The sequence below is a fragment of the Astatotilapia calliptera genome, chromosome 3 (assembly GCF_964374335.1).
Source record: "Astatotilapia calliptera chromosome 3, fAstCal68.1, whole genome shotgun sequence".
Lineage (NCBI taxonomy): Eukaryota > Metazoa > Chordata > Actinopteri > Cichliformes > Cichlidae > Astatotilapia > Astatotilapia calliptera.
This window is the reverse complement of record NC_137424.1, coordinates 71453178-71468028: the sequence shown is the minus strand read 5'-3', so window position 1 is coordinate 71468028 and position 14851 is coordinate 71453178. Positions and strand designations below refer to the sequence as shown.

The window sequence follows — 14851 nt, the reverse complement described above, 5'->3', positions numbered from 1 at the left end:
GAAAGGGTCTCCAGTATGAAGAGTTGGACAGCACCAGGGCCCGACATGGTTCACGCCTACTGGCTAAAGAAGCTGACTGCACTCCACGAGCGTCTGGCAGCACAAATGAACCAGCTGCTAGTTAACGAGAGACACCCGGAATGGCTAACCGAAGGTCGGACGGTCCTGATCCCCAAGGACCCCAAGAAGGGACCGGTCCCCTCCAACTACCGACCAATAACCTGCCTCAGTACTACATGGAAGCTCCTGTCAGGCATCATAGCGGCTAAGATGAACAGGCACATGGGTCAATACATGAGTGGGACACAGAAAGGAATTGGCAAGAATACCAGAGGCGCAAAACACCAGCTACTGGTAGACAGAACAGTCAGCCGAGACTGCAAGACCAGACTGACCAACCTGTGCACTCCCTGGATTGATTACAAGAAGGCCTATGACTCAATGCCCCACAGCTGGATACTGGAATGCCTAGAATTGTACAAGATCAATGGGACCCTATGGGGATGTGGCGTACAACACTAGAGGCCAACTCCAAGCCCATAGCACAAGTCACCATCAAGTGCGGGATCTACCAAGGAGATGCTCTGTCCCCACTGCTGTTCTGCATAGGCCTGAACCCCCTCAGTGAGATCATTAACAAGACTGGCTACGGATACCGACTACGGAACGGAGCAGTTGTCAGCCACCTCCTGTACATGGATGACATCAAGCTGTATGCCAAGAGTGAACGAGACATCGATTCACTGATCCACACTACCAGGCTATACAGCAATGACATTGGAATGTCGTTCGGACTGGAGAAGTGTAGTCGGATGGTAACAAAGAGAGGGAAGGTAGTCAGAACTGAGGGGATTGAACTACCAGAAGGCAACATTGCAGACATAGAGGACAGTTACAAGTACCTGGGGATCCCGCAGGCAAATGGGAACCATGAAGAGGCCGCTAGAAAAGCTGCAACCACCAAGTACCTGCAGAGGGTCAGGCAAGTCCTGAGGAGTCAGCTGAATGGTAAGAACAAGATCCGGGCCATCAACACGTACGCCCTGCCCGTGATCAGGTACCCTGCTGGGGTAATAGGCTGGCCAAAGGAGGAGATAGAAGCCACTGACATAAAGACAAGAAAGCTCCTTACCATGCATGGAGGGTTTCACCCCAAGTCCAGCACCCTGAGGCTGTACGCTAAGCGGAAGGAAGGGGGCCGGGGACTGGTGAGTGTCAGCACCACAGTCCAGGATGAGACAACGAACATCCAAGAATACATTGGGAAGATGGCCCCAACTGACCGAGTGCTCAGTGAATACCTCAGGCAGCAGAAACCCAAGAAAGAGGAGGGAGACGAGGAACCATCATGGAAGGACAGGCCCCTGCACGGTATGTACCACCGGCAGATAGAGGAGGTGGCTGATATCCAGAAATCCTACCAGTGGCTGGACAAAGCTGGACTGAAAGACAGCACAGAGGCACTAATCATGGCAGCACAAGAACAAGCTCTGAGTACAAGATCCATAGAGGCTGGGGTCTATCACACCAGGCAAGACCCCAGGTGCAGGCTGTGTAAAGATGCCCCAGAGACAATCCAGCACATAACAGCAGGGTGCAAGATGCTAGCAGGCAAGGCATACATGGAACGCCATAACCAAGTGTACAGGAACATCTGTGCCGAGTATAACCTGGAAGTCCCGAGGTCAAAATGGGAGATGCCCCCAAGGGTGGTGGAGAATGACCGAGCTAAGATCCTGTGGGACTTCCAGATACAGACGGACAAAATGGTGGTGGCTAACCAACCGGACATAGTGGTGGTTGACAAACAGAAGAACACGGCCGTAGTGATCGATGTAGCGGTTCCAAATGACAGCAATATCAGGAAGAAGGAACACGAGAAGCTGGAGAAATACCAAGGGCTCAGAGAAGAGCTCGAGAGGATGTGGAGGGTGAAGGTAACGGTGGTCCCCGTGGTAATCGGAGCACTAGGTGCGGTGACTCCCAAGCTAGGCGAGTGGCTCCAGCAGATCCCGGGAATAACATCGGAGATCTCTGTCCAGAAGAGCGCAGTCCTGGGAACAGCTAAGATACTGCGCAGGACCCTCAAGCTCCCAGGCCTCTGGTAGAGGACCCGAGCTTGAAGGATAAACCGCCCGCAGGGGCGTGCTGGGTGTTTTTTTTTTTTTATATGTGTGTGTGTGTGTGTGTGTGTGTGTGTGTGTGTGTGTGTGTGTGTGTGTGTGTGTGTGTGTGTGTGTGTGTATATATATACATATAGTATAGAGAACACAGTAACAGTTTGTATATAAAATCTAAATTATTAAAACTAGAAGAGATAGTGAAATTATAGACATTATTATATTCAGGGCAAAAAATAAAACACTATCTCTTAAGTTACAAAGTGTATTTGTATTGTGTTCAGAACATGGGGAGGGAAGAAGGAAGTTTTATTTTAAGCATTGGTTTGCTCGAACCACACAAAGGCAAATGTGTCCAACAGTCATGGGCATAAGAAACTGGAATTCTCTCAATGATCATCTCACGTGTTGTACAAAGGTTTCTCAATTTAAAATCTGCTATAACAATAAAACGATAAACCAATATGAAGAAGTTGAAAATAACAGAATTTAACTGTAGAAAAAATTATCCTTTTCGTTTGATATTTAGTGGTATTGCTCACTGTTGATTATATTGTTCTGTTTGTTTTGTCTTGTTTTGTGTAGAATATTGTCAGAGTGTAATTTTGGTTGCCTACTTGTATCATCACAGATAGGGGGCAGGTGTCAATGCTCCTGTTCATGCATGGAAACAGTGTTACTTTAATTAACAGGAAGGTTGTGTATAGGAAATGAATTACTGTACCATGTGTGAAACAAAAAATTAAATAAGTAAATATGGACTTCCATAGATCCACAAAAGAGTCCCGCTCAGACTCATCGGTAGCAGTATGAACTCAGCCAACTAAGTTTATACTGAACCTCATTACCATCCTAGGAGTTTAAAAAACATTTAAAAAATCACTTTGTTAATGAGGGATTGAAAAATTTCACAAATGAAGAATTTATTCTACAATTCATTATTCAAGCACAGAATTCTTTATTTCGATGTGCGTGGCTCTTGTTGTCCTCCATATGGGGGTGTCAAAAATCACATTGGAAGTGGCACACATCACATCACCTGTTGACGGTGTTAACAACACCTTCACATTCACTTGGTGAACTTGCAAACGCTTAGGATTTAGCTGAACTTGACTTTAGATGTTTCTGAAACAAGAAGGACATATTGATTTGCTCTCCTGATATTTAGACTGTAGTATTGATATTTTAACCTTTAAGGAGCACAAAATGTATTAATCCTACTAACACATACACGCATGTAATGAAGCTCAAGAAGACCAGATAGTATTTTAAGCCTGTGTTTCTGATTTTATCATGTTGTTCGGTTCACTTAGTGGGATGAGAAGCAATATATGAACTAGTGGACTAATATTATATTAGGAAAGATGATTGAATTATAGCAGGGGTGAACAGAATGCAGCAGAGGGACTAAATGAGTGAGACTAGTAGATTCTTAGTTTCTTGTTCCTGATGTGTAGGGGAGGTTTTACCATGACATACACCTTGTTACATGGGATGAAACTTGCATTTTTGTTACCAAGTGGAAGTGAAAAGTCCTAAAACTAGGCTTTCATATTTTTACATTTTGTAGAATTTTATTTTATTTTTTAATGTTTGAGGAGTGCACTGAAAGTTAGGTTTGAGAATCTGCTCTCCTTCAAGCAGGCCTGCATGATTGGAACTAAAAGTGCTATACAACACTGTTGCTTTAAAAACGATCGTAAAGTGAGCTTCTCCACCTTACAATTAATCTTATGATACCAAACCCACAAGAATGACAGTGGGGGTCTGCCTGTCATAAAATGAGCAGTAAGAGCTGCCTCAAATTTCATAGCGTAGTGGTAGGTGTGGATAATTTTTTCAACCCCCCCCAAAAAAAAACAGTGGATGGTTGATGTGGGGCAGCCAAATAGTAAACTTTTAAATATAGGGCTGGGCTATATCATACTGCTCACGGTAATACCGGTATAATGTTGGGCAACGATAAGAAAATTAAATACCGCAATAAAATAAGGGTAAAACACGCATGCGCATTGCTTTTGTTTTCATACGCACATGGCTGGAAAAAGCACAGTGGTGACGGAGAATGAGAAGAGCGAAAGTGGATCGTTAAATGAAACGAAATGAATCTGGCTGACTGTAGGCTGTGGCACTTGGCCAGAGGTGGCGCTGGTTGATTCGAGTCCATGTTAGTGCAAACAAAGTAAACTGCACGCTTTAGTTGTGAAGCAAAAACGCTGAAATCGGGGTAATAAAACGTGCGAGGAGAACGATAACGACGACAAGAGTCTCCCGATCGTTTACTCTCGCCTTCCTGTGAACAACACCGGCGTGGTGTTAATTGTTTGACAATATCACCAACTCGCCACATTTTTAAACATTTTGTTGTTCAACAGCATCAAGACTGACGGAGTGTGTTTGAGTTAACCTCACAACTGTCACAGATGACACATTTGGTGTTTTTTTGCTGGTTTGTCGGTAGCAGCTCCTGAAACGCAAGTCTACCACACATCTGTTCGACCAACGCCAGTTAATCTGGAACACGGGCCGATTTTTTGTCCCAGTCCAGCCCTGGATGCATCTGGAGACGGTCCTATTAAGTCCTATTCTAAAGGCTGATTGCCCTCCCCCACGCTTGTACCTGTGGCTTTCTGTCCTGGGGGTGGGGGCTGGTTGTTCTCCTGCCCTGCACCCAATCCTTTTGTTCATATTCAAAGACCGTTTTTCTGTATGTATTCTTACCCCCTAAAACCCGTCGTATTGTAATGTTGCACGCAATCACAAGTTCTAAGTCTGTCTAACTCCAATGTATACCAAGCAATCTATTATTCTCAACAGCGCTAAAAGCTTACCTTTAGATGAGCCCACAAACCGAGAGAAACTCCGTGATGAAGCTGGAAGTCTCAACAAACAGATCAGGGAGCAGAGACCCACGTGGTTCACGCTGATCTGAGCTACGATCCAGGAAACAAGGGTGTGCAGATCGATGCAGAAATTGATCCCAACGTTGGTAGTGGTATATGTTCCAGTAAGTTTACTACTTTACTCCCGTTTCATGAAAAAGTAACTCTCTCTCTGCTCGACACCTCTCCTGCACACACACAATTTCTCCGCCCCTTCTTCCCGACTCTGCCGTGATTTGTTACTCGGTTTGGTCACATGACTCATTTGCGCAACGTAACCACGCGGGGTGTAGTTTCAAAATTAGCGCTTAGCGCTTTGGCGTTGACGTCACGCCGCAAAGCATTGTGGGAGCGTGGCACCATTTTCGGGGTCTACGAATCAAAACAAACACACTGTGTTGGAACGAAGATTACAAGATGCTTAAAAGCAGCTCAAAAGAGAATGGACTGTATAGAGACCGATTTCGTTCAGAAATCAAACGCAGCAAACCTTCACCATCTTATCCAGGAGGGTCACCTCTTCACCCTCACATGGAAGAAGTAATCTGATGGTGGTATGTTTGAAGCAGGTCCCTTGTGTAGCGCTGCAACCCAGTCACGATGTTTCATCCATTTCATAGGCTGGTTTGCTAAAATAATGCCAAATTATTAGCAACTCTATAAATAGAAGGTAGTTCTGCAAAATCACTCAGTAGGATGTTTGTTCTAATTTGCTATGAGCTCAGAGCGCATCGAAAATAAAACTAATAGGCTATAAAGAGTGATATGAACATATTTAGAACTTACCGAAACGAAAATGTCTGGAGCACCGACAGATATTTGGAGATGGAAGAGAACTGGATATCAGCTCGTCTCACAGCTGCTATCCAGACTAGACGCCTTCGTTTGCTAACATCGGTACACGAGCTGCCTCATGTTGCTTCCAGGTTGGGAAAGAATGAAAAGATAAACCATTTTCAAGCTTATACTCTGTTGCCAGTCGTGTGATTGAACATTGCAGCCGACCACACAGCAACATTACTGTGACCGGTGACTTTCCTTAAGCAATGTCACTCACACTTTGCATCACTATGAGCTCAACAGTAATCAGATAAGGAGCCCAACACTACAAATGTCACACAATCACTGCACTTCTACTCTAACATCACTTGTCTGTCTGTGTTGAATCCTTCACAAGCACTCTTAGAGAGAAACAAACGTTAGCAATATGGAATGGAATGTGATGAAACCAGATATGTTTGGGATGGATGGGTTTTGCGCTATGAATTCTATAGTGAAAGTGTTGTTTTGTCTCTCTGTGCAGGCCACGGCCTATTATATGCCACAGCCTATTGGAGGCAGAGTTGCAGAGGCTTGAGTGACCACTGGCTATGTGCTTGCAGGGTGGTGGGTCTCAGAGGACAACTTCTAACCCTGTTAAAGGCAACACGTGGAGTGCAACTGGCAGTGTGGCATAGCTGGCTCTGGCCTTGGGACTGTGTGTTTTTATTTGATTCATAAATGGGACACTGGACTGATTTATCTTTTATCTCTTGATTTTTTTTTCTCAATAAATTATCTTTTAGAATTTTATTGACTGTCATCTTTTTGCCCACGACTGAGATGGTTGGTCAGACCTAGAATCTTTCTTTGGGTGTGTTACACTGCAGTCACTGATTCTGGCTTTAATTAATAACTGACGCTTACATGGTCTGAAATCAGACTTAAGAGTCACTACCTTTGTTCATTTTCCCCACATCATATTTACTGGTTGCCCACAAGTGCTCCCGAATATCACACAATTCTGGAAAGTCTGGGGCCAACCAATACAGTTCCACCTGCTAAATACACAGAGAAATGTCCCCCTTTTTTATTAATAATAATAAAGGATTGGATTTATATAGCGCTTTATAGGCACCCAAAGCGCTTTGCAATGTCACTATTCAGTCACTCTCGCATTCACACACTGGTGGAGGCAGCTACAGTTGTAGCCACAGCTGCCCTGGGGCAGACTGACAGAAGCGAGGCTGCCATATCGCACCATCAGCCCCTCTGGCCAACACCAGTAGGCGGTACGACACAACGACACAACGACCAGGACAGAGAGCCCGGGGATCGAACTGGCGACCTTCTGGTTACAGATACGCTTACACGGTCACCCCTGAGCCACGGTTAGAAGCTGCAGAGTTCACACAACACTAATCTTCACCATTAAATGCTTCCTAAACACTTTCTTCCCCAGGTCTGTGCTTTTTGTAACCTGTTCATGTGTTATGCCTTTCATTCCGTTGTGTTCTGGTGTGAAAGTAAGAGGCAGGAGAAAGCACTGGGTCTTTGGCTCTTTACTACACATCTGCAACACAGAAATACGGGTCTGATCTGTGTGTGTCACACGCCTGCCAGTACAGCACAAAATAAAAAATATGTCACTGAAAGATCATCAAAACAACTTATAAGAGCAATAAACAAAATAATTCAAAAACAAATAAACAGTCAAATACAATTTAATAACCAGGACCCAATATTCTAGTGCTTATAGTTCAAACATTCAATTCAATTCAATTTTATTTATATAGCGCCAAATCACAACAAAAGTCGCCTCAAGGCGCTTCATAGATACAGAGAAAAACCCAACAATCATATGACCCCCTATGAGCAAGCACTTTGGCGATAGTGGGAAGGAAAAACTCCCTTTTAACAGGAAGAAACCTCCGGCAGAACCAGGCTCAGGGAGGGGCGGCCATCTGCTGCGACCGGTTGGAGTGAGAGAAGGAAGACAGGATAAAGACATGCTGTGGAAGAGAGACAGAGGTTAATAACAGATATGATTCAATGCAGAGAGGTCTGTTACATAGTGAGTGAGAAAGGTGACTGGAAAGGAAAAACTCAATGCATCATGGGAATCCCCCGGCAGCCTGCGTCTATTGCAGCATAACTAAGGGAGGATTCAGAGTCACCTGATCCAGCCCTAACTATATGCTTTAGCAAAAAGGAAAGTTTTAAGCCTAATCTTAAAATCATTGAAGAAATGAATTGCAGTGAGAAGCTAAAAAAACAGCTTCTCAACCAAACAGCTTGCATCAATTTTGAGAGGCCTGCACCACACCACCAGCTAGAGGAGTCCATCCCTCCACCCTGAGGAAAATCCTCAACTGGCTTCACACCTTCTACTGCAGATTTGAAAGTCAGTCTGTTCACACCTCCAATCTGTTCACCTCACATCTACACAAGACTTCCTGCAGCCCTCACCCCCCTCTGCTCTGATCCCCCTTGACCTCTTCTCACCTGTCTGCACTAAAGTACCGTGAGAAGGATGTGTCTGCTCTGCAAGAGACAGAAGCCCAGGAAGCCTTCAAGATCTAACTACTCAAAAATGTTGTGTGGATATTGAATATTTGTGTTTGGTAATCAATGTGCATGTCTGTTTTAGATTTTTAAGAATTTTATGCTTGTTTATCTTGTTATGTATGGATTAGCCTAGTTTTTGTTTTATCTTTCATGAAAAACATTTAAAAATAGAGAATAGCTAATATACTCAATATTAGTTATATCTTTTTTTGCCATGAACACCCCAATCTGGTATGCTTACCCCCAAATTTTATTTACAACAACACAAATTATACATACCAAGTGATGGATGTTGTATTAACATTTTGTCGATGCTTAAAATCTGGAGATGAAATTGAAAAACTTAAACGTCTTTTCTTGTAGGGCCAACACACATAAGTGAGTAGTTAGCATGTATATTAATGCCCATTCATTTCACTCCTCTTGGAAGTTATGAAATTGAAAAGTTAGTTGTCAGGAGATTTCTTCTCAAAGAGTATCCCTCCATGGCGCAATTCCAGCTGCTGATTGTGAAAAGGGCTCGGAGGCCAGTACGTAAAATGTGGACTCAAGTGAAGATTCAACCACAGGAGGCAGTGATAAGATTTCACGTAAGCCTTATTGACCACAAGAGTAAAGATCGACACGAGGGAAGAAAGCTTGGCAGGAAGTCTCTGACGTGGTGAAACTGTAAACAGAGGGAGAGTGTGGTTAGGAAGTAAGTGAGGGGAGCGAAGACTGGTGAAGTGAGGGTTACTGGATTTGTGTCTTACTTGACAGTTGGAGCGCATATGGCTCTGGAGGGAGGGGAGAGTGGCTTGGTGAGCATCTTGGAAGGCGAGTGAGGGGAAAGGATTGGACCTGGCTTTCCCTGAGATCCAGAGGAGACAAGCATCTCTACGACACCAACTGTCTGCCATCGATAACGCAGTTTTGAGATCCCTTCCCAGGCGCCTCAATGGCCACTCACACCTTGCATCAGATGATCTCAGTAGTTCCAATAATAAGGGAAGGTCTCATCGTGGTTTCACCTGAAATCTCTGATAATGACCCATGACCCATTTTTTTCACATCTTGGCTCATGGGATGAGGCAAATTATTATTATTATTGGGTCAGACTCCCTGCATATAATTTGCTTATATGCAGCAGCCTTTTCTGGTTGTTTTCACAGCATATCTATGTGCTTTGAAAAAGCACTCGCCGCTCCTTGATGGGATGGCTCTCTAGATGCTCTTTTGTGAGAATATCATCCTCTTCATTCAATCCCTATGCTCATTGGTTCAGAGATGGACAGGTCATTTCCTGCAGATTCAGATAGAAAATATATATGTATTTAATTTTTTTAATTATGTATTATGTATTTATTATTTAGATGTATATTAGCATCTATATTATTTTAATGCTTTACCTCTACATCGATATAAAGATACCATGATGAGAGTAGAGATGAAGTATGGACAGAAGACCACCAGATAGCGAATGAGTGTAAAGTCAAAATGAAGGGAAGTTTGAGAAGTTCCTGGAGTTTCTGGAGTAGGAAGGGCTGTAATTGCAGGTATATCTGCAGACAGAATCCCACCTGTTCAGGTGAAAATGTGGATGAAGTGAGTGGAAAAAAATCAGAGTGAAGCTCCTCACCTGTGACAGTGATCCAGCTGGATGGAGACTCTCCATGACCGCTGATGTCACACTTGTAGAGGCCTTCATCAGACCTGGAAACATGCTGGATGGTCATGTGACCTGTAGGCTGCTTCCTGATGAGGGAGCCATCTTTATAGAAAGCAGCTGGGAGGTTGGAGGGAGTGGTCTTTGTTTTACAGAGCAGAGTGACGTCATCTCCCTCCATCACAGGGAGGACAGGACTCTGCAGGATCACTGATCCACCTCAACACAGAGACAAACTACAGCATTTCATCCATTTACACACAGCTTCATCAACACTAACTCCACACACTCAGCTTACCAGTGACTGTCAGGTTAACCATGTTACTGATGGGACCCTCTCTGGACTCACACCAGTAAACTCCACTGTCCCACGTGTAGATGTAGCTCATGGTACATGAAGAAACAGACCATATTCCAAAGTCAGCTCCACACTGAATCATCAGTTTTTTGCTTGTGTTTCTCCACAGACTGAACGAGCTGCGAGCAGAGCCGTCATCCTCCTCACAGTGCAAAGTTACAAGGCTTCCTTTAAAGAATTGAGAGCTGCTGGGACTCACAGTGAGATGAGCTGTTCGGTAAGGGGGACATAAGATATTACCAAATAGTTATTTGGAACAAAAATATTTGTATCTGGGAACAGAAAAACTTCATATCAAAAAGCTGAGTTTCCTTATGAGACCACAGTGCATGCCTTGGTCATTTAGACCAGTGGTCCCCAACCCCCAGGCCATGGACCAGAACCGGTCCATGAGTTGTTTGGTACAGGGCTGCGAGAGTTGAGGTTCGGGTGTGAAATTTATGGTTTTCGGGGGTTTTTATTGGTGTTTATCGTTTTATCGTTATTATTTCTTGTCTTTCATCGTTAACATAGTTTCCCTGGGTCTTTTCTCGTATGTTATGAATAAATTTGTCAAGAACTGTAGTTCTAACATGCAAGCTTGACCCAGAAGCAAACACAATACGCAGGAAATGCGCACAGAATAAACTTTATTTCTCAACTAAAGGCGACCCGGAATAACCAAAGGGAACATGCTGTTTCAATGTTAGAACAGAAGTGACCTGGAGATAAATGATTTGGGAACGCCATGATCAGAACCGTGGGAGGCTGCAACAGAAAAGGGAGCGAGTTACTGGGGAGCAGGGAGATAACAGCATACAACGGGGTAGAGCTATTTATCTTACGATCGGGCCGGACCGTTGGAAATGGAGGCAGGGGTGAATGTCCGCGGGAGAGGATTCCAGGGAGACGGAGAGGATGATGACAGGTGGTTTATCTGAACTCCAGGCAGGCAGGAGGACATGCAGGTGAAAGCTCAGTAACACAGTAGCAGGAAACACAGTAACAGGATTAACACAGTTCATAGAAAGCAGAAATTCCTCATCAACCTTCGCAAGGGGCGAACTAGCGTGGAGCAGCCGGCAGTGAGGGGTTAAATAGTCCCCCTGGTGATCGCCTGAAATGGGATGAAGGTGTGAAGACGACAGCCACACCCGCAGGTGTGGGCATCCCAACCGCTCCTCAGACACTGAGCTGTGGACCATGGCAAAATTATCTTTTTTTTTTTGGTGCCGGTACTGGATTTATTTTGTTATATTTATCCACGACACCTTAAAGGCCAGTCCGTGAAAATATTGTCAGACATAAACTGCTCCGTAGCCAACAGAACCACAAGAATCATGTGGTTCTGTTGGCTTCATCAGGTGACGATTTCCAGCTCACACTGGAGCATTTTGCAGCTGTGTGTGAAATGGTGGGAATAAAAATCAGCACCTCCAAAAGCCATGGTCCTCAGCCGGAAAAGGATGGAGTGCTCACTCTGGATCAAGGATGTGCTCCTGCCCCAAGTGGAGGAGTTTATCTTGGGGTCTTTTTAACAAGTGAGGGGAGAAGGTAGCAGGAGAGTGACAGATGGATTGGTGCTGCAGTGGCAGTGATTCAGAGATTGATAGAGAGCTACGTGAATCTCTTAATTCACCTATGATCACAAACTTTGGGTGGTGACCAAATGAACGCTGCTTTAGAGATAGGGTGAGGAGTTTGGCCATCTGGGAGGGGCTCAGAGTAGAGCCGCGGCTGCTCCACATCGAAAGGGAGACAGTTGAGGTGGTTCGAGCTTCTGACAAGGATGCCTCCTGGGTGTCTCCTAGGTCACATGTTTCCAGGACAGGCTGGAGAGATTGTATCTCTTGGCTGGCCTGAGAATCCCTTGGTGGTCTCCCGGAAAGGCTGGAAGAGGTGGCAGGTCTGAGCTTCTCTATTTAGGCTGCTGCCCCTGTTTATCTGGCCCTAGATAAGGGTAGCTGATTCATTTAAATTGACACAATGATCCTGCTATAATCAGGTTTCTGTAAGGCACAGTAAATAAAGTTGAGCTCAATTCATATGCTAAGAGTTTTTTATGGATTTGTTTTGTTTTTGATGGTCTGGGAACAAACACAGTTTTAAGGTATTGGGGGGGAATAACAAGAGACTCTACTTCCTGATGCTGGCACTGAACAGTCATGTATTTGGGGGTTTATTAAATTCGGCCAGATTTCTTGAAATGAGAGCAGATCCATCCAAATTTTCTAACCTCTGACATGAACAAATCCCTGGGGCCCATTTTCCTGGCCGCTAAAGTATGACCTGTCAAAATGATAAATATTCAAAATATGAACATGATGCAAAAAAAAAAAAAAATGGATATATAAATAAAATTTCAGCTTTTCAGCAAAAGTTAAAATAACAGAAAATCATAACATTCAATTTTCTTTGCTCTTATGCCATTTTGTCAGAGCTGGATGCATCTTTTTTTGGCAACAAGCTGGTTTAAGTTTGGTGTGAGGTCTTGTGTTGTAGAGATTCTCAGGGTGGACTGCAGGTGTTTATCAGTGAGACGACTCTTGTGTGCTGTTTTGTTGATCCTTATCACTGAAAACAGCTTCTGCATAACAATAATAATAAATCTATATAAAACGATCTCGCTGGTCAGAAATAAATGGCTGGATGTGGCCCACGGGCCTTGAGTTTGACACATGTGCTTTAGAGGGTTAAAGTTTGAAAGAGAAAAATTACTAACCTTGATGTGCATTGCAGCTCAGCAGTGAGGCGAGAACTAGAGGAAGTGACACCTAAGTTAGTTTGTTTTCACACTGCGCATTTATTTGATGCTCAGGAAGCTTCAGCCCTGCAGAACATGTTCTTTTCATAGTTCTCAAAATATATACAGCTCTTGTTTCTTTAGTCTAATCCAGACTCAGCTCATCATTGTTACAGTAAAAGTGTTAGAAGTAAACTTAAAAAGTTGCTGCTGTAACCAGTCATAGGGATGAGAAGATTTTTAAATTCTAATAATGTTCCCACAGAACAGCTATAGCTATCGCAAAGACATATTTCATATATAGCAAACGTTGTTGAATATACGGTTATTTGGTTTGTTACCATAATATCAACTTTTTCAAAATTTGTGTTTTAAAATGATTTCATAGTTTGGAGAAAGTGTAATGTGAGAATATCACAAACATTCTAAGAAACATTCTTGGAGCTGAAAACTCCAGATCAGCTCCGTACACTGAAAACTAGAAAAGACAACAGATCTGCAGTAGACTTCTCTGGTAAGATTTTTAAGGTAATTTTAAGTCATCACAGTTAAAGAAACATATTTTGCTTACAGAGCAGTGGCAGCAGAGTTGTTTCCTCCATTGTTTTTTCTCAGTAATGGTACTGAAACATTCAGCTGCTTAACTTTAAGCCCCTCCCAGTCCCCTATCCTGACTTGCTCTCCACTGTGATGTCCTCACCATTTACCTACACTGTGCTAGGATAGAAAGCAAGCACTCATGCAAGTCATTGAAATTCAGGTATTCTGATTACTTCCATGGCCATGGGTGTATAAAATCAAGTACCTAGGCATCCAGACTGCTTCTACAAACATATGTGAAAGAATTGGAGCTCAGTGAATTCTAGTAGTATCATGATAAGAGTCCAATCATAAAATTTCCTCACTAATAAATATTGCATAGTAAACTGTTTGTTTTAAAACCACTAACAGGAAGCACACACTCCAAATAGGAGTGCACCCGCCCGCAGCCAGCACACTGCAGCAGCACAGCCCAGGACATGCCACACACGTGCAATTAACCAAAAACCCAAATAATGTCACCACAAGCACAGTGTCTACCTGCGAAAAAAGGAACATCAACAGTCAGAATAATAAGTAGAATAAAAGAATGTCTGTCATGTCCTGTATTTACATTCACTTTCCGTTCCACTGTCCACTGCATCGTGCACAGGGTCACAGAGGAGGTGGTGGCCACGCGCCACCAGGTCATCCACCTCCCACGGATGCCATGTGGAAAAGAACGAGTTGCCATGTCCAATGGGTTTGCACAGCTGGTAGGCCACAGGGCCTTTGTGAAGGGTGCTGGTGCAATCGACTGCTGCCATGTCTGCATCAAGCCCCCAGCGGCCCTGTCGGTCAGTGCTACAGCAACAGGAAGTTGTTCCCCTCCATGATCCTGCAGGCGGTATGTGACCATCAGGGCCGCTTTGTCGATACACATGTGGGCTGGCCGGGGTCAGGGCATGACTCCAGTGTCCTCCGCAACAGCCCACTGTACCGACAGGCTCGTTACCATCCCCCAGGGCATTTCATCCTTGCAGATGGAGGGTACTCATGTCTCCAACATCCACTCCCCCTCATCACCACCTAAAAGAGGCCAGTCCACGGTGCGGGAGCCCAGCACTTTGACGCACATCACTCCAGGGCACACTCCGTCATGCCTTTGGAATGATGAAGATGAGGTTCCGTGTCATCTTCCTGCAAGCGCTGGAGGTGCACCACACCTTCGTGCCACATGTACATCACGCTAATACGAGCATCATTGTTGTTTGTCGA

General features: G+C 44.2%; 2 protein-coding genes across 3 annotated transcripts in view; both read right to left on the bottom strand.

Annotated features, from left to right (window-relative positions):
* The window catches only part of LOC145425727 (uncharacterized), a 14216-nt gene extending 8976 nt beyond the window's left edge, over positions 1-5240 (bottom strand). For both annotated transcript variants that reach the window (XM_080299033.1, XM_080299032.1), the window contains exon 1: positions 4952-5240. The gene's annotated coding sequence lies outside the window, so the exon portion shown is untranslated. The remainder of the gene's footprint in view (positions 1-4951) is intronic.
* Positions 5241-7308: 2068 nt separating this feature from the next.
* Positions 7309-13719, bottom strand: LOC145419364 (Fc receptor-like B). Its single transcript, XM_080299045.1, has 8 exons — positions 13626-13719; positions 13034-13069; positions 10273-10542; positions 9948-10193; positions 9718-9870; positions 9082-9611; positions 8609-8996; positions 7309-7773 (listed from the first exon to the last, which is right to left on the bottom strand). Exons 1-6 carry the CDS (start codon positions 13654-13656, stop codon positions 9565-9567), a joined length of 783 nt encoding a protein of 260 aa, XP_080155171.1. The 5' UTR covers positions 13657-13719; the 3' UTR covers positions 7309-7773; positions 8609-8996; positions 9082-9564.
* Positions 13720-14851: the final 1132 nt, after the last annotated feature.